Raw genomic sequence first — 24,196 nt, forward strand, 5'->3', positions numbered from 1 at the left:
TTTCATTTTCTCGCTCTTCTCCTTTATATCTTCCCCTGTAAGGGAGAGGTCGCACCTTTTCATCATGTATACCTTTTAGCAAGAGTTATGACTAGTCTTAGTTGACCCCCTTCCAAAGAGTCAGAACCTTAGTTATCGGATTCGTGTGTCGAAGTCCAGATCCGAATTCAAGTCTGATTTGGATCTGGATCCGGATCCACGCGTGGATCCAAGCACGATCCTCAATCCTACCTGTGGATCCGTTAGGATCCGCGGCCCCCACAAGCAAGATCGAGGATCTAGCGCAAATCCACAACCAAGGAAGCAGCAAAACGAAACAAATGTGGGCCCAACTCAATTTTTTAATTTTTTTTGTCTAAACCCTAAAAACGGCCCGTTAATTCATTATGCAAGTTCATTTGTTCTCACATTTGCTCTCTCATAGTTGCTAGTTTGAAGTGAAGTGCTTGGATTCGAAGGAGATCGGTTGTGCTAGTTTATAATCGTGAAAATGGATCAATTATCAAGTATACTAGATTCATAGATGTATACTAGACTCGTTGATTCATACTATGAAATGACTTAGTTTTAGAGTTATGTATATTTATCTTATTTTTTAGTATATATAATGCATATATATATATATATATACACACACACGAATCATAATTGGAAAAAAAAAATCCCGAATCCACGGATCCGAATCACATGCCCGAATCGGATTCATTTCATGAATCGGCAACTAAGGTCAAAACCCTTCATAATGACAACTCTTTCAAAGAGTTACAACTTTCCTAATTACATCCCTTTCAAAGAGTCACAGCCTAATTGAAGAGTCACAACCCTTTACCTTTTGAAAGTCACTTCATGAATTTCTTCCCATCCATTTCCTCTAATACCTCCTTAATTCTTATTTCCCACTCTATCTTCCTCTTTACCTATTTCACCCCGAGTGATATTGTAATGTCCCTAATTTTGTCGGCGTTAGAGTTTCAGGGATTAGCCTATTATTGTGATCCTCGTAGGCTAATTATTGTGGATAGAAGGTCTTTTGTAGCAGTGACTTGGCTTGGGAGGGTCTTATCTTCTCCACATTTCAATAAGCTACAAGTTGGTCTTCGTTTAGCTCAGATCGGACTTCGTTTGGGCTTAGTTTTGTGTACTTACTATTTGTGGTAAGTTGGTGTTGATCGAGATGGACCCTTTCTATTTTTGGAAAGTGCATATGGTCACATGGAGAAATAATAGGTATGACTCCTATTTCAAACAGCATATTTAAATCATGAGTATTTTGGGAGTTATTATATTTTTAGTGGCCAAATTATTATTAATTATTAAATGGCTTATTATAAAGTTATAATTTAACTTTATAATTTCACTTAAGTTGAAAGTTGCGTTATCATTGGAAAGTGCCATTTATTAATTAGTTAAGCCAAGTCAAGTGAGAGAATTTAGAGGAAGCTTCTTATTAATGTTGTGTGGTGAAGCTTCTTGAGTGAAGTTACATTTTGGCAACAAAAGGGAATTTGGAGGTTACAAATACAAGCCCATTTGTTGAGAAAAGCATGCTTGAATATATATTTGCTTTGTTGCCTTTGTGGCTTTCTGAGGTACTGAATTTTGTTGCCCTTGCTGAGGTATAAGGGAAGCTGAGAAGTGTTTTTGAATCACTGCTGAGGTAAAGTGATTCCATTTAATCTCCCTTACTGTTATTATCTGTGGCTGGGAGTATTGCATTTCTGGAGTTTGATTGGCATCTTCCATTACTGTACTTACTATGGCTTGGAAGATATATTTTGGCTGGAGGTTATCTATATTCTGCCATTGATTGAGAAGAGGGTTGATAACTAAAGAAAATCTCATGCTTTGGTACACCTAGGGTCTGGAGTTTGGCCTCATTTCTCAGAGTTTTGCTATAAGTTCTCATTGGCTCTTGACACGCCCAGATTTCTGGTTGTAGGCGTTGGATTCCAGTGGTCTAAAAGTCCTGTCAAAGGCCACATTAATGTCTTCTGTTTGACACGTTTATCTCTGCTATTTGGGTTGTTCAAACTGCATTCCAGAGCGGTATTATTTCTGAATCTGAATACCATAAAATCTCTATTCTGGGCATGTAACTCTCTGGATTTTAAATGACAATATTGTGTTGCTGTGCATTATTTATTTCTGCATATCTGGGCTGCTGCAGATACATTTTCAGGGCCCGCAATTAATTAAAGGAAGCTATTTCCAGGTTCCTCACACTAGTCTCACTTTATATATTGTGCCAGCATTAGCTTGAATTAATAAGATTTTGCTATTGCTTTCAGTATTGCCTATTGTTAAGAAATGTCAATTCGATATTCAGTATTTGGGAAACTGGTAAATCTTTAATAATCCCAATCTCATTTCCACTTGTGAAGCCATAATTTGAGAATTCTGTACTTGCAAAATCTGATTACAATATTAGTAGAGGTTCTTGGGATTAGAGGAAATTGGCTCTAATTCTGTAATAATCAAGGGTGAAATTCCTTGGAAACAAAAGTTGTAGTTGTGAAGCACCTAGTTACGAACTTCCTGAGTTCTATTTGTGTGAACTTGATTGGGGTTATTACAGATGTTCTCACCTCTCCCTTTTATACCTCTCATTTGAGGGGGAGACAACTTTTCCATTCGTGCCTTTTGACTTTTGGTCTAACTAATATTTAATTATTTTTAAAGTTATTCTTTTATATTTTCTATTTTTATTTATTCATTAATACTATATCAAGAAGGGGGCATGACAGTTGATTTAGCAAAGCAAGTACTGGTTTATTCTGACCTCACCATCAGCAATGTCTTGAATTGGTAGACTTAGCCTAGCTCTCTAAAACCCTTATGATTTTGCAATCTGTTTTGTTAGAAGTAGTCAAAGATCTCAAATTGCCAAATCTTTTGTCATTTGGAAAGTTGATGGATCAATCATTAAATGACTCGCATAAGTCCCTACATGGTTACCAGCAAACCACATCATAAAACTGAGTTGTGTCCAACAAGAATAGGAACCTTGGAGTCGCCTCTACGATATTTTTTCTTTTGCAATCTTTAGCATATGTGGTATCTTTGTTCAAGAGAGTATTTAACATTTGGTATTTCATCCTAGAATACTATGTAGTTCATCCTGCATGTTGAATTGGCTACAAAACTCGCATCAACATCCATATAATAAAGCTTTTGCTTCTTATTCAATTAATGAATATCTTGGTTATCTTTATCATTTATATGCTCAGTTTTTGTAATACGGTGCCAGGGTTTAGCTAGAGTCATAGAGCCTATGACAGCACGAAGAGAGAGACTGTTGTTGGCAGAGACAAATCAAGGAATTACCAACGAGGCATAGTGAAGAGCCAAAATATTATTGCAGACCATGTTGTATGTTAGTTTGTATCAGTTTGCAGGTTGAAATTTATCAAATTGCAGAAATTTCTGTTGAAATTGTGGATTTGTTCCAATTGAAATCAAGTGCGAAAAAATTTCCCAAAATTCCTTGTGAAATTTTCTCTCATAATTATGCAGAAATTTTTGTTGTAAATTGCACATAGTTTAACCGCAAATTTGTACCAAGGTCTCAGCAATTGTTTTCTTTTTTTGACACAAAATCACAATTTTCAATTTTTTGAAAATGCATAACCCTATTCTGCACAAAATTGCAAGCTATTTTGGGTAGAAAACCACAAATGTGTTTAAAGAAAGATTGTGGATTTTTTAACAATGAAAATCGAAACTATTTCCTCAGAAAAATGACTGGTTTCTGTAGGAATCTAAATCATAGCTAGGGCAAAAAAAAGGGCAATTCCCTACATCAACAATAAGGGTTTCTAGCATTTTCTCTACTGCTGCAAGAGACGGCACAAATTACTACATTGTTTTTGCAGGTTGTCTTTTGCTGCGCACAATTTTCTTTTCACTAGCATCAGAGCGACTACGTCTTTATTTTTGTCTTACTTTGAGACTCAAAAGTTGAGAAAGGGAAGAATAATACAAATGGTCTTATACCCAGCATCACATTGGAAGGCAACCAAAAAAAAATTAGTAAAATTATATTAAGTGGAAGAAACATATGTTTGCTACTTTTGAATATAGATGTCTTGCAAATACCTTGATAAAGATTCTTGTTTGGCCACTACAGGTATAGACCAAGATACATTTGACGAGCATAACTATGAAATGATAATGTTGATCAAGTTATCTATGACAGATGAAATGCTTTTTTAAGTCTTGAGATTTGGAAGCATATATAATATCTAAATGAGACTTCAGACAACAATAGAGACTTTTTCTTGAAGAATATATTGTTTTCAATCACGATGGATAAGAAAGCTTCATCGCAAGAGCATTTGCTCTATATCAAGGACATCCAAAATCAATTGTCAATCATTGTTGGAAAATGGAAGAAGAGGACATGGTGGTAATCACACTAAAAAGTTTATCACGTGCTTATGCACAATTTATAGACCTTCAATATCACCTTTATGGATGTTCACCCTAAGTTTGAAAGAGCTATACAATAAGCTCATATTGCAGAACAAACAGAAGAAACAGTTTGGTAGTAGCCATGAAACAAAGGATGTAAAACAAGCCTTTTTAGCCAAAGACAAAGGCAAAGGCAAATGCTCATAAGAAAGAACAAGGTAGCAATAAGGATACAACAAAGAATCTGACAAACAATACATGTCATTATTGTTGTAAGATTGGTCATATGAAGAAGCATTGTCACCACAAAAGAAAGGTTGGCTGATGAAAAGTCCAACCAGGAAACCCCCCAGCAAAAGGCTCATATTGCAAAGCATTGGGAGCAGTCAGCCTTCCATGCTTCCATGGCCAAAAGACTAATAGATTACTGATCATCTGCATGACATTCATGAGTCTTGTGTCATTCACCAAGAGGCAAAATCAGTTCATGCAGTACACTACTTGCAATTATTCAGAGATCTTTGGTGATGGGGAGGAGTACATGGTTGTTGACAAAGAGAATGAGCAGATGTTCTCTAGAGAGTAAATGTTATTTTTTCTCAATGCACACTGTGCTAAGAATGGAGCTTAATCTGCTCTCAATGAGTCAAATTATTCAGAGATCTTTGGTGATGGGGAGGAGTACATGGTTGTTGACAAAGAGAATGAGCAGATGTTCTCTAGAGAGTAAATGTTATTTTTTCTCAATGCACACTGTGCTAAGAATGGAGCTTAATCTGCTCTCAATGAGTCAAATTATGAGACATTGTCCAATATAAATGTCATCTTTACCAACCACAACTGCTACATTGTTGACAAAGAGATCGACAATACTATTGCTCTTGGTTTAGAAGACCATGGACTGTGCAGATTGGTTGATAAATAATAACAGACAGGTCAAGGAGCATGCATTAGCAGCCAAGAGTGCATCAAACATTAGTCGTAATGCTCCCTTTTGTTCACACTTATTAAATAGGGACAATTAACTTACTAAAAGGACAGGTCAAGGAGCATGCATTAGCAGCCAAGACTGCATCAAACATTAGTTGTAATGCTCCCTTTTGTTCACACTTATTAAATAGGGACAATTAACTTACTAACTTCAATTGCAAGAGACTTCTTTCCACAGTCTTTAAATACACTTAAAATGTTAATGATTGAAGTTAACTGCAACAATAATAGTCTATGATATCACTTTCTAAGCAATCGTCTTTATTCAATTGATATCTTTTATAATATGGCATTATAGATATATGAAAACAAATATCACTTCTATCTCTGAAATAGCGAATTGGTGTATGCAAGGATGATCTTTGATCCACATCCAATCTGCACTTCTACTAAAAAATATGACTATGCAATAAGAATTGTGCAATCTAAATTATGTAATGAATGTGATTGGTAGTTGTCTCTGATTTGACAATGAGAAGTATGTTACAATATATTCCTATCACTTAAAGCAATGTAATCTTAAGCAACTTATTAAATAAGACAATTAACTATCTTCAACTGCAAGAGACTTCTTTCCACAAAGTCTCTACATACACTTAAAATGCTAATGATTGAAGTCAATTGCAACAATAATAGTCTATGATGTCACTTTCTAAACAATTGTCCTTATGTTATACAATTGATATCTTTTATAGATCGACGTTATAAGATATATGAAAAAATATATCACTTCTATGTCTGAAATAGCGAATTGGTGTATGCAAAGATGGATCTTTGGTGAACATATCCAATCTGCACTTCTACTAAACAATATGACTTAGCAATAAGCATTGTGCAACCAGAATTATGCAACCAACGTGATTGGTAGCCATCTCTGATTTGACAATGAGAAGCATGCTACAATATTTCCTATCACTTATCAATGTAATGCTATTCCTGATCTTCCGTTATAAACCTGCAAGTGTTCTCAGTATCGCATAAAGTGATGCTAGTTCTGTGTCTGATCTTAATCTTTAAATATATGCAATTAACTCCCAATATTACTTATGGCGATGGGTGATTCGATGCTCCTGGTATGTCTTCAAGAATATGGAAATACACATGATATCACATATGGCAATAGATTGTTGTTTTTTATTTGTCTTTATAAACCTGCAACAATGGTGCTCTTCCTGATTTCGTACTTTAATAATATGCAACTGGTTTATGCCAATGGAAATTGCTCACTTGAGTGATACAATAAGGATGTAAAGAGAATAAGAAGTAATCATTGATGTTGAGAGAATGGACTTGAAATCCATTATATATATATATATATATTGAAGGGGTTGCATCTATTGAATGTCTGACATATCTCTTCCAAATCATACATCTTTGTAGCATAAACAGATCAGTTGTTATACAAATCACATCTCTTCATGATACCAAATTGTTTATTATGCAAATCACTTTTCAATTGTATAATTGCTGTCTTCCATGATTGACAGTTGTTTGTCATCTCATCTTAATCAATATTCTTTGGTTGTTAGTTCTTGGTTGATCCTTAATATGCAGCAATAATTGATTCAAAGCAATTGGATGCTTATAATATCTTCTTTTATTTGGTATCTACTTAATGCTTGCTGACTGTTCATTCATATTCATCACACCAATATCAATGATGTTTATTATCTGATATATATGCTGATAGATCTTCTGCGATGATGATACAATCCGATCATGTGTGATGTTGTCATTACATAAGTATACTTGGGCATGTAAATTTATCCTACTCAGGGCAATTGGTTCAAGAACTTGGTATATGGACTTCCACGTATTTAGAAATAAACATAGGGCGTTTCTTGATCCTTCCAAGAAGGGAAGTAACGAGGAACTCCATTTGATGACAAACAAGCTTGGGGACCCAACAGAGTCTTATAAATATTTTGTGTGAATGTTTGTGGAGCAACAAACACAGCTTCTGTCACATGTTTGGTTTTTTTAAATGTTTGCTGGCTATGTTAATAAGAAAATGTGGTGTTTTTTTAAATCAAAATTAGATATGTTCAATGAATTTCAAAATTTCAATGAATGAGTGGAAAAAGATTTAAGTTGTTCCATAACCACTATAAAATCTGATAATGGAGGAGAGTTTTTCTTTCAAATAATTCAACAAATCTTGTGCAAAACATTGTATGAAGACAATATGCCATGCCCTCAGTTCTATAGAAAAATGAAGTAGTTGAGCAGTAGAATCGCACTATCACAGAGATGGTCCAACGTATGATGGAAAAGAAATGTTTCCCAAGAGATTTTGAGCTTAGGCAACATTTACAACAATGTATCTGCAAAACAGATCTCCAAGATCTCCAACATAGGTAGCAAAGCAAAAGACCCCAGAGAAAGCATGGTGCAGAAGAAAGCCCAAGTAAGTCATAGAAGGTCTTTGGTTCCACTACCTATGCCTTAATTCTAGATGAAAGGAGAAACAAATTAGATCCTAAGAGTAAGAAACTGATGATAACTGGGAACAATGGCACAAGGCTTACTGGTTGGTTGACAATGACATCAATCAATTGATCTTTAAAAAAAACGTCGTGATTGCTGAAGAAACTAGATCTTTGCAAACTTCACTTTAGTTTAAAATTACTAAAGAACAGCCCATTATGGCAAAGAATTCAGGTATTTAAGATTTAGGTAGCTCCACATGATGGGATGGGGGAGGGGAAAGAGATTCTTAGCATGAGGAGTCTCCCAAGCAGATAATAGTCCTAGAATCTATTGATGATAAAATGAATCAGCATTCAGGTGACATGGGTATAAGAAGGCTCGAGTAATGGTTACAACACCAATTTGAACACACTGTTAAAGATGTTCAAGTAAATAAGATTATTGAGAGATGAGCATTGGGAGGCAAGCGTAAGAGGAATAAAATACTTCTCTCATAGCTAATATTCAAGGATTTTATGAGCCACTAATGTTTGAGGTAAAAGGAAAACCTAAATAATAATAAAAGGCATCGCAACCACACATGAAGCTTATGAAAAACAAGACTTGGGACCCCACAAAATTTGATTTTAAATTTCATGCAACTTTTTAAATTTGTTTATTTTGACTTGACATTACTGTTGGCACTTATCAATTTTTATAACTAAATCTTGCTAGAAAAACTTTAACAGTTATTTTGCACCATGGCTATTTTAAGAATCTCTAATTTTGGTGAGCAAGATGTGACTGACAGCACCTATTTTCAATTCTTGGCTCGTGGTTATAGAAGAGGTCAGTTTTAACGATAATGGAGATTGGAAGGTGAAGAGAGGGATGGCAATAATTGTTGAATTCCATTTATAAAAGCAATTTGGTTGTACTTGTTAGATGTGGTGGTCTCCAGAAAGTGAATTGATTTTAAATATTGTTGAGAGCAAAATATCTCCAGCTGAACACTTGTACATGGTAGTAGAGGCTGGAATGTAATGAAATATTCTATTGTATTGTTACTTCATTTTTTGAATATTCTCAAATATTCATGTGATCATTGTTTATTTAATTTTTGTGAAGAGTTCTTAGTTGGTCTCTCCTTAATTGAGCATGAATTAGGATTGCATTACTCCATCAAAGCTACCCATTGGCTATAAACATGTACACAAGGTCGTCTACAAGGAAGAAGGTGTAATGTTCCAAAGGCGATCTCTGTCAGGAGGTGATCTTTGTCTAGAGGTGTTTTCTGTCTGGAGTCTGGAGTCTAGAGTTGTCTTATGTCCGGAGGTGTCTTCTGTCCGAAAGTGATTTATGTCTAAAGGTGTTTCTATCCGGAGGTGTTTTCTATCCGGAGTTGACTTCTCTCCGGAGGTGTCTTTGTACAGAGGTGTCTTCTATCCAAAGGTGATTTCTATTTGAAGGTGATTTTTGTATGATATCAAAGTAACAATGATGTACGGTGAATATGAAGTCAGTATAGATTGTTGGGATCATACAATTGTTAATGTGCAGAAGAGTATTACAAGGACAATCAATTTAAAGAGGAAATACTAATAGTAGCCTTGATTCAACAATAGAGAAGACCTCCAAAAAATGAACAATGTACTGAGAGCACCAAGATCATCAATTTGTAATCAAATATGATTATAGTTGCAAGTAATGGCGATGCTCCAAATTACCAGATCCAAACAAAGTATTACAGGGGACGGAATAATAGTCTGAGGATCGAATCCCACTGAAACCAAAATAGTCAAGTAGGGAAGATCTTCCACTTCCGAAATGGCGGACAATCTAGACTTCCAACAGGAATTCGCAAATACAAAGAAATAATCCAAATCACATACTAACAACTTCCTACATGCCGCACATAAATACACCTTCGGAGAAAACTCCCGAGGGTTTACATAGAATGTCGACACAGCAAACACCTACGAATAATCGATAAAAATTGGGTCTCACTATTAAATAATTAAAGGTCTAAATAATATTATTTAAATTTTGGGACCGTTATATCCACTAAAGAATAAATTTCCGCTATATCCACTAAAAACTCCATGCTTCTTCAGGACCACATGTGCATAATTGAATTCAATCGAGATGAGTAGACCACCACCCAGCCTCCGCTACATCACTCTGATATAAGCATTGCTATATCCAAAACCACCAGGATCCCATGGAAGCCAATCGTAAAACACATAGGTGCTCTAATCCAAAACCTTCACGGGACCACACACACCAATCTCCTTAGGAACCTCACAGCTCATGAAGATCCCGTTGTTTGTATGAGGAAGCCCTTCACATGGAAAAATTGCAGCCATGCACGCCTTGTGCACAACCAAAGGAAAAACTCCATATCCAACAAACTATGGTTGCTCCTGCAAGGAATCATCGCTAGTATTTCCATGAAGTTGAACAACCATCGGTAGACCCTGCTTATTCGGAGGGCTACTGATAGAACCCAAATTTCCATTGGGTATTAATTTGACGATATTTGTGTAGGTATCTTCCTTGAAAATCCATTCCTTCATCTTCGCCTCGGCTACCAAATAGATTCTGTCTTTGTAGTAGATGATGTCATCAACTACCTTGTATCTGTCGTCTTGAATGTCGCTATCCACCAATTTGCATGCAAAAGTGTTCTTGGAGTATTCAACCAACAGATGTGCCTTCCAATCGGCTGGAGACCATATGGCATCATTGGTTGCCATTGTGTGATCCAAGACTAAACTCTCCATTCTCCCAACAGACTGGCAGAATCACCAACTCTAATACCATTGTAATGTTCTGAAGGCGATCTCTATGAGGAGATAATCTCTGTCTAGAGGTGTTTTCTGTCTGGAATCCGGAGATGTCTTCCGTCTGGAGGTAATTTATGTTTGGAGGTGTTTCTATCTGGAGATGTTTTCTGTCCGGAGCTGACTTCTGTCCGGAGGTGACTTATGTCTAGAGGTGATTTCTGTTCGAAGGTGTTTTCTATCCGGAGGTGATTTCTATCTGGAGGTGTCTTCTGTCCATAGGTGATTTCTATTTGGAGGTGTTTTTGTCTGGAGGTGAGGCAACTTGTATTGTCCAAATGGTATCAATGCAACAGTGACGTACAGTGAATATTAAGTCCGTACAAATTATTGGAAGGGTCATACGATTGTTAATGTGCGGAAGAGTATTACAGGGACAATCAATAAAATAGGAAATACTAACAGTAGCCTTGATTCAACAATAGAGAAGACCTCCAACAAAATGAACAATGCACTAAGTGTGCCAAGATCATCAATTGGTAATCAACTAAGATTATAGTTGCAAGTAATGGTGGTGCTCCAAATTGCCAAATCCAAGCAAAGTATTACAAGCAACGGAATAGGGTGAGGGTTGAATCCCACCGAAACCGAAATAGTTAAGTAGGGAAGATCTTCCACTTCCAAAATGGTGAACAATCCAAAACTCCAACTGGAATTTGCAAATACAAAGAAATAATCCAAATCACATACTAACTTCCTACATGCCGCACATAAATACACCTTCGGAGAAAACTCCCGCGGGTTTACATAGAATGCCTAGACAAAAAACACCTACGAATAATTAATAAAAATTGGGTCCCATTATTAAATAATTAAAGGTCCAAATAATATTATTTAAATTTTGGGACCATTAATTATTTACAGTATTTTATTAAAATTGGGGACATTACAGAAGGTACACTAAACAAGTACAAAGTACGATTGGTTGGAAATGTGTTCTCGCATCTTAAGGACATTGATTATGAAGACACTTGTTCCTACAATAAAAATGAGCACCGTCAAATTAGTGATAGCTCAGTTTGGCGAAACAAACCATCAAATATCATAAAGAGCGTCTTCCTCAATAGAGATTTGGACAAATAAGTATAACTATATATCAACCCCAAGGTTTTTTGGTTATAAGGACAAAGCATCTTGTATGCCAAGTGCCAACTAAAGAAAGCTCTATATGGCCTAAAGCGAGCACCCAAAGCATAGATCATCAAAAATGACAAGCATTTGGTAGAACATGTATTCCAATAGAGTCCTTTGGGTTCCAATCTGTCAATCAAAAGCATGATAATAATCTCATTATATCAATCATACATGTCGCTAACATCATAATTACAAATAAAGAGGTGTGTGCTATTGAATAGATCAAATATAATAAGTAAAAATGCTCTAAGCTTCTTGTGTAGAAGTGTGGTGAGGCATGCAAAAGCAAGGTAGAAGTCCTATGTATGACAACTGAAATGAATTTAACAGCCATTGATGAGCTAGAGGCATAGCAGTTTCAAGCAATTGGGAAGGTGTCAGTGGTAGTTCAATTTTGATTTTTCTGCATGCAATGATGGACTTTGGGCTCTGCTGTTTATGGAAGCTAAAGAATGAGGAGGGACATATAAATATGTCATAACCCTACAAAATAGAATCCAAACAACCAAAAATTAACCATTGACAAAGCCCCACAATGCAAAGAACAGTCGTATGCAGCGCCAGCACATCTTTTGAAAAAAGTAGGGCAGTGCCTTAATGTCATGGATTTTCAAAACAGGTCCTAAGGGAGCTGCAAATGGCCCTTTCAGAAACTAATAATTAGTGATCTCTACAGAAGGCGGAAATGTATCGTAGAGTGTAACATAATTATGGGCACCTAAACCTTGCATGTAAAAAAGACATAAACCATATCCATAGTATATTGTTCTAAATCTCAATTTGATTTGCTTGCAGTCGTACATAATCATGACAACGCTTCCAATTCAGGGTGCAAAACAAACAAATCCACTAGCAGGTTTCTCTGCAAGCACAGGCATGTTATAATAACATTGCACTCAATTTCTGAGTGTTTGTCTCATAGTTACATAGCAGTGTATGTATTTGAATGCATGCAAGTATGTGCATGCATGTATGGGAAGATTCGCTTCACCATCAGTATTTAACAAACTGTTTTGCAGAAGTCCCATACAGGAAAGACATTTCTAGAAAGAATGCATACAAGGGAAAAGACCAACCATAATATCTGAAACAGAAACATACAGTTTCAATGTGTCTTAGATTTGACTTCACTTTAAGCGTTTCAATATCTCGTTCGAGTTGAAGTTTCCAAGTAGCGAGAAGGGCTTCATCCTGCATTTATCAATGGAATTTTTAAGTAACATGTAAAAGGAAAAAAGAAAAAACTTATTGAGCCTATAGAATATTTGTGAACACATTTTCACTACCTGAGGCATATCCACTGTTACTTTATTCGGAAAAAGTTCAGAGACTAGCTCTGAAGCCTCTTTACCATGTTTGTTCTTTCTTCCAAACTGTTGCATTCCAAAACATGTTTGACATCCCCCATATTAATTAATAAAAAAGGAATACAAAACAGATCATAAAGAAATTTGCAGAAATAACAGAGCAAAAGAGAACAATCTCTGCCATAAAAGATATATTTGCCGAAAGATGAGCTGTTGTCACAGTTGAAGGAAACAACCTCCCTTCTTTAGGTTTCATTCTTCTCTTGACCTTTCAACTCACAGACAAGCATTTAATAAGACTAATGTACAAGAGCACCAGTGGAACTAAATCTCACAAAAACTCAACTTTTGAAAATAGAAATATGTGTTATTCTTGCAATGATGGCATTGCATGTGAATTGTATATCATAATGGGAACTCGCCAAACAAGCAATGTTCTACATTAAATACCTTCATTGAAAGGACTTATTGTCTATAATTAAAGACTTAAATGTGATATTGAAGTCAGCAGAACCTGAAATCAATTCCAAGTAGCAGAAAGAATGCAATGCCAAGCATCAGTTTCAGCTTTCAATCCATGTGTTGAACGGTAAGATATATTAAATAGCATTGATTAAAGCTAAGTCCTTCAGATTATAGCTTGACTTCAAAAGGTAGCTTCTGTCTCAAGGCAACCACTCCTGAACATGTTGGTCCTTTGTTGTGAACTTGTGATAATATGTCTCACCCTATGAGGCAACAAAATTCTAAATCTGTGCTAGAATAGATTTACATCTTTGAACATCAACACAATCCTGGATACTTTATAGTTTATACCACACACTAAACTTCATAAAACATCAACTCCAATAAAGTCACAAGCTGAAAAACAAGCAAACACTTTAACAAACAAAACAATGCATTAATATCCACAGACAAGGAAACATTTTAGTATGACTCAATTATGCTAATTTTGTTGATGAAAGTAATAAATGTTTAATGGTAATTATGGTCAGTTGTGGTGAAAGTTTGAAACAATCAATAGAGTTATTGAGGAGCAAGAGCCTAGTTTCGTATGGAATCTCAAAGTAATTCGATAGGGGAGACTTCTTTTACTGAGGTAATCTGTCAATTCTAAAAACTCTCTTATTTGTTGAGATCAAAATTACACTCTCTGAACCCCCAGGAGAATTTTAAAAATGGAACACCAAAAAAAATTCAAGATGAGAGTTGATCAATGAGGTAGAAGTCTTCTGCTGTCGACAGTTTAATTTCATTACATAGGCACAAGGCCATTAATAAACAATTGATAAGAGTATGTAGCAGCCAAGGATTCTATGTTCAAGGTAATGCTGAAAGAGGCGTGAGATAAGATGAAGATCATGAAAAATGCTAGTCCACATTCAAGGGGACTTAGATCACAAACACCACAAGAAACATGGTGAATACTTGATAAAGCTGGATTGTCGTGTTGCTACCTATATCACAAGATGAAGTAAGCTTCTTGCTTAATGTTTAGCATTTATAAGTTTTTTATTTTTATGGATAGTGTTTTGGCAATTTTTTGCCACTCTATTTCATTCTTATGGAGGAATTCTTGATAACTATTCACAATTTTGTTTTATAAATTGTGTAAAGTCAAAGAGGCGAGGAATGCTCAAATATATGAGAAATAATTTATACAACCTTCCATTTTAGCGTTATAGTAGCCAAGAGGGTGCTCAGCTTACAGGAGACATCTTCCCTTGTATAAATATGCATCATGTATCCTAGATGGGATTATGTCCCTATCTTATTAAAAAATATCTTTAGCCTAGACATTGAACACCAATCGGATAATTTGCTCATCAATAGTCGACTTCATACATTTCACCTAGTACAATTGTTATTATGACTAAAAGCTCAAACAAGTGTCTATATAAATGATCAAAATAAACTTACAGGTAAACCAAAGTCAAGCAAACCATTTTGATAGTCTCCAATTTCAATGAAAGGTATACCCCTAGGACGCGGCTGTCAGATAAAACCAGCTACAACTCAATGAAAATGAAATCAAAGAAAAACTTCAATACATCAAAATAAACAAAATTAGGAAAAATCTAATAAGCATTTCCTAGACAGGTTCATAATATGCAATTATATTACCCTTTCCTTACTATCGTCAACTTTTGTGTAAGAACAGACGATAACAATACTTTCAGGCAATATTTTCAACTTTCTTTTTAAAGCACGATAAATATCTGAGTTGTATATCAGTGCCTTCTCAACATCTTTCATGTAAAGTATCAGAGGACCATTCTTACTCTCACTTGTCACAACCTGGAAAATAGTTAAAATGGAAAAGTTAATGAGAACAATTGTAGAATTAAAAGTCAGTAAAACAGTGGACTTTCTAATACCTCGAAAAGCGCATTGAAAACTAACTTGTCCATGTCCTCTTCAACAGAAGTTTCTAAAAGTAGGTCACTTCCTGTCAAGCATAAACAACTTTAATAATCATAAAACATTATACTGTATTTGCAAGTCAATGTCAACTTTAGTGGCAAAACATTACCACCACAAAAAAAACCATGATCTTCTTCACAAAGGCCACCAATGTCAATCCCCCCTGGTATTGGTTTATCAAATCGTACACCAAGTTTAGATGATCCATTTTCTTTCAGAGCTAGAATCACTTCCCCTCTATCACCATAAGATGGACCCCTGAACACATTAAAAAAAATTAGAATATCATGATTAGTTATCAAGCCTTGTCACCAAAAGACATTTCTCAGTTGATAGGACACATCTTTTGGAATGTGCCTCTTAATCTGCACATATATAGCCTCTCACCCAGGTCATTTATATCCATCTTTTCTTGTAATCTCAATGCAACTACTACATATTTTATCATGTATGTACCTTGTAGATGCATGACAAAATGAGGAACTGTGAGAACCTTGGCACAAGTACCTTGCTACTATGAACATTACCCGTTTAGGATTATCCTTTCAAATAAAAGGACACTAGAAAAGTTGAGTTAGATAGTTAGAAACTACCACACACCACATATAGGGCAACCCCACTTCAAAATTTGTCTGTGTCCATACTTAAATCGTAATAATAACACCAACCAAATTCCCCAGAGTGAACTTCAGTCAAAACCATGTCATAGGATTGCCAATAATTGGAAATACTCAGATCAGATTAAACAAGGCATAGACCAGAAAAACTGAGAACATTGACCTTATGAAAGTAGTCCACATGGCCCAAGCCCCTAACAGAAGCAAAATACAAATATCCATACAAGTACTTGTATAGCTGTGCAAATATACCTCAGCATTTTTCTATACTCATATGAGTTGTTTACAAAACTTGGAGTCTTCAAGTGCAGATCAAACAGAAAATTTTCCAGGCAAAATATAAAAACATCACTCTTCTTTATCAAAACCCAATAGTTATGGTATGAGCCCGCCTCAGCATGTTATCAAAATAAGCTCAACCGTATAGCCTTTTTCATGTGATGTAACTAAGAAGCACTACATAGACTGGCATTTGCAGAAATTTGTCTAGACAGTATTCACATAACATACCTCAAAGGAGCTTGAGGAGTGTGATGGCCTGATTTCTGTTGGGCACTAATATATTTTACTCGATCACCTGACAAAACCCAAATTCCATTGAATATGATCAAAAAATGTCCCACAAATTTCTCACTTACATTTCATTAAAATATTTTTTTTTATATCTGAATTAAGTTTTGACCAAGCCTTACCTCTCTTAAAGGAATATCCCTTTATGGCCGAAGGAGCAGCACAAATGGATGGTAAAGCTGAGGTCTCCTGTTTTATCCCTGCATGCAATTTCGATGCAGTGCCTTGCAGACTAAAACCCAGTTCACGTAATTTAATTGATAACATATCATATTTTGACTGCAAATTACCCCAGCGTTCTCTTAGATTCTTACTTATGGGTTTTAAGCCTTCTTTCAGCTGTTCCGCATCCTTCATAGATGTACCCTTTTATTGTCGTTACAAAGTAAGCATCAGAACAAACATAGCCAAGAACAATCCAAAGAAGATGATTGCATTCAAGTACGCAGCTTGATAAATTAGAAGTATTCATGAAAACAATTTATGCCTTAAGGTTGTCAAGATGATGCTTGTTCCATTCAAAAAATAGAACTGTGATTAAATAAAAAGAAACAACTTTTCATGCTTTGCAATTATAAAATAGTATATCTGCACGAATTCTGGTCCACTTGAAAATGAAAAGACTCAATTAATCATCAATACCAATATCAGTTTAGATTAAAGCTTCTACTACCAAATTTTGAAAAACAAAAGTTACAAAGATGTTTGGAGTCTGATATGGCAATGCTTACCGCAAGCTTTTCACTGCAATCAAATATAAGCAATTTGACATCAAAATGACTTGCCAATGCCTTCACCAGCTTTTCTTGATATATCTCAGAGCCTGCATAAATAACAACATAAATCAGATCAGAGTGAATACATCAGTAATCACAATCTTGTTTCAAGTAACCAGAGTCATTGTTCAAGCTTGCATAGAAAAAAGAAAAACAGCAACAAACCTGGAGGGCCAGACAACAATATTTTTGGGCTTATAGTAGAAAGCTCCTTTGTAAAATCTCTAAATTTGTTCTGTTTCAAATGTATGAACATTGATTCAATCAACAAACTTTTTGTCTTCTTGCTGTTAACAAACCATAAGAATTTTGTCAGCTTGCCACTGAAACTATTAAAGCAAGACAGATATGACAAAGACTTGGCATTAAATATTCACATAGAAGTTGCATTTATTTAAATTGTAACAAACATTTGGTAGATTAGAATGAAGATATACAAGTTTGGAAACAAAGGATCAGACTTGCATAAAGAATTTCATCCCTAAGACTTAGTGCAACCTAGCTATACAATTAAATTAAATCCTTGTGTACACTTTGATTACCATGTTTTATGTCAATTTTAAGGCAAATCATATGACCCAACATATAAAGATCAGATGCAATCAAAATACAATTTAAATTTCATGCAGCATGGAAAGAAGAATTTATCAAAGAAAAAACATTTTGGAACATGCAAAAACTGAAATCAAACTTAATCTTCTTCAGCTGACTCTGTGATTGACTCTGATTAGACACTTTATCCTGCCATTATCTGAGAAACATAAGTTCCATTACAGAATAATATTGTAGAGACAAGCAAAGCCTCGCAGTTATCAGAAAAACAAGATCAATTTTATAAAACAACAATTTAAAAAGCTATTTATATGGGCAGACATTGTCACAGACCATACAATATAAATGTTATGTTAAACCATATCAGGGAAATTCATAACGCGTAGGATAGAGGACCATTTTTGTAAAATCATGCCAAGGACTATATTGCTGCAAATGCTTGTGACAAACACAAACTAGTGTTGCATGTTATAAATCTTGTACATGTTTTGCGACCAGATAAAGTAGTCAAAAAGGAAGCATAGTATGTCTATACTAAAGATGCAACTTCATCCCTGAGGTAATAAGGAAAATTGTCAAAAGACTTGTGAGCATAATATACCTATACTAAAGATCTAACTTCATACCTGAGGTAATAAGGAAAATGGTCAAATGACAAACAAGTCTCTCTACCATCAAGCATTCCATTTTTTAAGTCTTCCTTCATAGTTTGGTATTTAGCATGTGCAACTGACGCAGTGGTATCTTTTCCAGATTCCTTCCCTTCTTTAAGGACATGTTTAGGTGTATAGCCATTTGTTTCCTTGCATGTGTTACTGGTCTTGTCAAGTTCTTTTGTACGTTTCAACAAACTAAACACAGGTGGAATCCCAGCTGCAAGGGTAGCTTCAAGCTCGACCTCTTCAGAATCTGAGACGGACCCATCGGACATATCATTCCCAGTTTGCGAATGGGATGTATCGCTTCCTTCTTCACTTTCTTCACTATAATCACGATTTGGACACGCTTGCTGTGGCAGTAAGGGTAAGGTTTGCAAAGAACCAGTACGAGGTGCTTGCAACGAGCCCAACATAGTTCCTAAAGTTTCAGATAGTTCATCCTTCCCTCCAACCACTTGTTTTTCTTCTGTCTTGCCTGCACCCACTAGTTTCACTGCTGCCTTACCTGCAACCATTTGATTTTCTGCCTGGCTAAGGGAATAAGGTAATGGAGAGACTGAAACATCTTCATCTGCGAGTAGTTTAAAAATCTGCATTTTACAGTTAGGGATAAAAATTCTCAGACTAATTTTCACAATCTATGAAAATGTGTGAAACATTGAGAACATTCTATGAAAACAAGTAGTATACAGGGGATACATATGTGTGATGACCCAGAGAACTGAAAACAAATTCATCTCCTCCTTTAATACTGACAATATCCTTCTTTTTAAGACGCTCTCCATTAAGCTCAACTGAGCCATCATTCCCTAGAACAATCACTTCAGCACCCTTATGCTGCACCCAAAAATAGGCAGGCAGTTCAGCATGAAATTCACCAGCAACTAAAATAAGAACCAATATACTTCCTAAACAGATTATAATAGAAATTACCGCCGTATGCTTCAGCATGCACAGAACTCCACTTATTGAGGGTTCGTCAATGCACAAACTGCAACTTTTGCTTCGGCCAATCATGAAATTAGGGTCGCATAAGTCCAGATCTGGATTCTGAAATCATACAACATTTCAGAATCACAGATTGATATGTAGGTGGAAAAAGTGGTAAATTGTTTTTGAGGCAATGAAGTGGCAATAGTCTACCTGAGAATTCTGTGACAGGAGCTTGCCCCAAGGGCGCTTCAATATCTGTTGCTGCAACTTATCTGACTCTAAAGCTATTTAAAATTTACAACAAGGGCATTGTTAGCAAAAGAAAAGAGATAAAGAAAAAAGGTAACAAACCAGTTTTTACATTTATAGGAATTTTCTGTTCTGGAGGGCATTTTTATATAATATAGTTCTTCTTTGAATCAGCTGAATCCAGTCAATTTTTGTCACCCATCTTAATTTAGCTTACTAATTACGAAAGAGGGACGATAATAAAATGCAGATTGACTTGATACAAGCACACAGAAGACTGAACCATTCTTCTTGAACTCATAAAAGGATGGGACGTGAAAATTGATTTGATATTAACATTAAACTGACTCTCAGAGAAAAGAAGATAAGCTCAATTTAAGGTGTGCTGGGTGTTTTGTCTAACAAGCAATGTCTAACCTAGGGACAATGCAGAACCATTGCTGCGATGATTCATCAACCATCACAACTTATGCAAAGCATCAACTTTTGGCAGACCCGCTGGTTCCCAAGTTTTAGGCGTATGCAGGATAGTCAAAAACAAATGGGAGAAATTGGAATTTAGGAAGTGTTCCGTTGAGGAAGTTGTCACTCCTATTTTAGTATCCAGGTGGCTCCTTGACAAGTTTTCAGATGCCCTACAAGAATAAAATGAATATCTACAATAAAAAAAGGAGCTGGTTATTTATTGGGAGGAAAGTTTGTAGAGTTGGTTCCAGGCATTCCAGCTCCGGCTCAGAAAATGTTGAGGGCTATGTGAAGGTTATTGATTTGTTAAATGAATAAAGAAAACTAATTCACAGATTCGGCCGTTTTACAAAACAATGTTTTCTCTAAAGATAAAATCATGGCAGCCCACTCTGGATAAGACAACTGTCTAACAATCTCGTCACAATGTTATCCGATCAGGTTTCTGGAATAGTTTGTTATAAATATTATAGTGTGTACTAATTAGAGGTAATTGTAGATAACACTGTACCTTAGGAAAGGGTAATGGATGCATAAAAATGGAGAACAAAAGAGTAAAGCGAATTGCATTTCTCTCTGTAATGTTTGGAAGTATGTTTTTATCTTATGACAATTGATTTTACGACCCTGGTGTTTACTTTGTAACGTGCTGATTTCAATTCCCTAAACGGCCACAGTTCTTTATCAAATGAAAGCACTGCAGAAAGTCTCAAATACCCTCTGAAGCACGCCTAAATTTCAATTCAAAATTAAACTGGTAGCAGAAAATAAGTAATAGTTGAAATTGATGGCACTTTACCCGAAGGAGAAGAGGAGGAGGGCACCACATTTCTGTTGCTAACCTCGGACATGTCTGGGTGCGTTGTGACCACTGTTGCAGATGCAGATTCCCTTAAAAATTGATCTTGCTGGTAAAAAGAAATCTATATTTCAATAACTTTTTAAATTAGCTTTAATTGTAAGCGCCATGACAGTATTGTCAGAGAAAAGCGCGCGGACACAGATATATATGCTCCTAGAGCATGTTCTGTTCTAGAAGCCCTCCTGTTAATGTGGGATAAAATATCGAATCTAAACACGTTTTTACATTGTATGGATAGAACTTACAGTGTTCTTGTGCAATCTTATCGGACGATCGCTTTCGCTTCAACTTTTTTATGTTAAAAGTTCAGATGCTTATTGCCGAGAATGAATTGGTATGCTCAAGTCTTTTCAGCTCTGTACTGTCTGAGACCCACTTGAGGCAATGCTCCACCAAAATTTAAAGCTAATGACAATGCACAACAAAATCTATCACTAGTGCAAAGAATTTTTAGTACAGATGAAACAAATCATCTAGATTGTGGGATGCTTCCTCCAAGTTGGAGTGCAATTTCGTTCTGAAACAGGCTACGTCTCATCATAATTTGCGTGGTGAGTATAATTGATGTATATTTAGTATGAAAAAAGTACCTATATATGGTTAAAATTGATCTATTGGATTTCGTTTTGAAAGGATTATAGTGATGAAAAAAGGCTTGTTTTCCCTTGAAAATAAAAGTGTTTGATTTTTCTTTATCATGATGTTTTCACTTGTATAAAGTTTAAATTAAGAATTTGTACAAAAAGTCTAATAAATTTTGAGATTTTATGTCTTAAATTTTAGTTTGAATTGAAATTTACAATCTTCTTCATCTAAAATTTATGTATTTGCTTAAACAATTGAACTTTTACCAAAAGATTTTGATTGATAGGTACATTTATATTAGCATGTGATAAGAGATGTGGGATTGGAATAGTGTTCAGTTGAATAATAGGATTTCATGATCAATTGTTTATAGTAATCATTAAGAAAAGAGAATTATCTTATTGGATTTAATTATTGTTTGATCTAATTATTGAGCAATCTTTAATAGATTGGTATACTTTAATATATAAGTGTTTTAAATTGATGTAGGAACTATACAATCTATTATAAACAAGAGACGTGATGCGTCATAGTTCTTGCATAACGCATAATGGTTGTAGAGGTGTAGATGAGTGAGAATAAGGTTAAATAGTTCTAAATTAACATTGTGAATGCATTAATTTTTGCCTAGAAATGCACTTGTGATATGATAGAATGACTCATATTTTGTTATTAAGTTCTCGTGTTATATTATTATATATTTGGGTATTTAAGCCCAAGAATAAGAGGCCAAAGTACCCAATATGACACTAACTACCTAATATCATACTACGATCAATACATATGCTTTAGACAAATTTGCACCTTCTACATTGACAACTTAAAATATGTGCAATGAGGAAAGTTATCCATACCAATATTTGAATTATAGAACTTGAAGAAGTGATGAAGCATTTGGAGTATCACATTATATGTTTAAGCATGTTATGCATGCTACTAGAGAACCATAAGTAGTTGGAAAAACTCCCTCAACGATTAATACATATAAATTTGATGTTGATGAATAAATATGATGTAATGTAATATCCTCCCCTGATTTGAACTTTGACTTGTAGAAATTTAACTTAAGGAATATTGTCAAACACTTTGTATGCAAACTCATAAAGCTGATTTCCTCAATAAATTGCTTTCCAATGAGTAGATTTACGAACAACTATGAAGTGACATTAAAATGCATAAATACACATCATAACATTTTCACAAACACTTGGCACACATTCAACAGTATATGAAAAATCTGGAAACTCTTTCAATCTGCTAATAAAGGGTGATTTTTAAATGTAGATGTGCACTTAAAGCTGCCTTAAAGGCTGCAACAACTATTCAGACTTGTAATCAACAATTATTATGCAAAATATCAAAATTTGACAGAAGAAATCTGGAATTAATTGTCGTAGTATTTTGCAGATGTAGTCGGCAGCCTTCCAAACTTCTAATCAGCCGAAAAAATAAGTAAACTTGATACGAACATTGTTCACGCCGTACTATAGCAAAATACTATTCATGCCGACTGTAGCAAAATACTGTTCATGCGACACTATAGCAATAACTAACTTCAGATCTGCACCTCAAACCCTTGTAAATTTCTTTATGCAAACGCCCCAAATGAAACCAAGTGTGTTTCCTGAAGTGAAAACACCCTTGATCCTCCTGACTGTGTCTTCCAACAGCGAAGAGAATGCTAGCAAAGAGGGATTCCGTCCTCCAAGCCCGATAATCAGATATCCAGCAACATATCATTAATCTTCATCCAAGCATACAAAAAAAAAAGCTCTTCCATTTCTTTTATAGTGTTCTCACAAGAGCTCAATCCTTCGTTTTCTCAATGTGGGATAAAACATAACTCCCTTTATGTACCTTATGTCTCCAATGTGTTATAAAAATAAAGGGAACTCTTTTAATTTAAATATTTCCCACAAACTATAGTCTATGCACTAATAAAGTTAAATATTTAAATTTAACTTTATAAAATGGCTTTATCAATGCATAACAACTCTTATCAATGATAAATAAGTTTTCCTGTCGATTTTAAACAATTACCATCGACATACCACTGTGACTGAATGTTCGGCCATGTCCAAGATGACTTACTATAAATAGTAAGTATGCCCAAAGTTGCCCCAGAACCCCTCAGAAAGACCTACAACTGAAACTGTCTAGGCCAAATGGCCTTTAAGCCCCTTTAATGTCCTAGTTAGCCTACGGGACTGTGGGGAAATAGGCTAACGACAACATCATGCTATGAATGCTAGAAAGGGGACATTACATGTAATAAATAAGAAATAGAATATAACTATTTAATTTTAATACATAGTGTATAAAAACTTAATAATAATTTACATATCTTTTAGAATTGAATTATTTCTTTTTTATGGTTATTTCCTTTAGTATGTTTTTTTGATGTAAAATAT

General features: G+C 35.2%; 1 protein-coding gene across 10 annotated transcripts in view; it reads right to left on the bottom strand.

Annotated features, from left to right (window-relative positions):
- LOC149533014 (uncharacterized) overlaps positions 1–21,768 on the bottom strand; it is a 187,931-nt gene extending 166,163 nt beyond the window's left edge. Inside the window, exons 1-17 of one of the 10 annotated variants that reach the window (XM_089804665.1) lie at positions 21,446–21,768; positions 21,138–21,209; positions 19,835–19,908; positions 19,625–19,741; positions 19,391–19,528; positions 18,659–19,281; positions 17,646–17,767; positions 17,436–17,527; positions 17,019–17,070; positions 16,827–16,904; positions 16,645–16,711; positions 15,627–15,775; positions 15,472–15,542; positions 15,218–15,391; positions 15,014–15,085; positions 13,073–13,159; positions 12,888–12,977 (exon numbers count right to left, since the gene is read on the bottom strand). In XM_089804665.1, the coding sequence (XP_089660791.1) occupies positions 12,888–12,977; positions 13,073–13,159; positions 15,014–15,085; positions 15,218–15,391; positions 15,472–15,542; positions 15,627–15,775; positions 16,645–16,711; positions 16,827–16,904; positions 17,019–17,070; positions 17,436–17,527; positions 17,646–17,767; positions 18,659–19,281; positions 19,391–19,528; positions 19,625–19,741; positions 19,835–19,908; positions 21,138–21,189 (2,058 nt within the window). In that variant the 5' untranslated portion in view covers positions 21,190–21,209; positions 21,446–21,768. Of the gene's footprint in view, positions 1–12,887; positions 12,978–13,072; positions 13,160–15,013; positions 15,086–15,217; positions 15,392–15,471; positions 15,543–15,626; positions 15,776–16,644; positions 16,712–16,826; positions 17,071–17,435; positions 17,528–17,645; positions 17,768–18,658; positions 19,282–19,381; positions 19,529–19,624; positions 19,742–19,834; positions 19,909–20,849; positions 20,874–21,137; positions 21,247–21,445 lie in introns of those variants that run through there. The other 9 variants (XM_089804664.1, XM_089804663.1, XM_089804667.1 and 6 more) reach the window with 9 other exon arrangements.
- Between the last annotated feature and the right edge of the window lie 2,428 nt (positions 21,769–24,196).

Source organism: Cupressus sempervirens, chromosome 10 (genome assembly GCF_028749045.1).
Source record: "Cupressus sempervirens isolate cs-2001-9-10 chromosome 10, ASM2874904v1, whole genome shotgun sequence".
Lineage (NCBI taxonomy): Eukaryota > Viridiplantae > Streptophyta > Pinopsida > Cupressales > Cupressaceae > Cupressus > Cupressus sempervirens.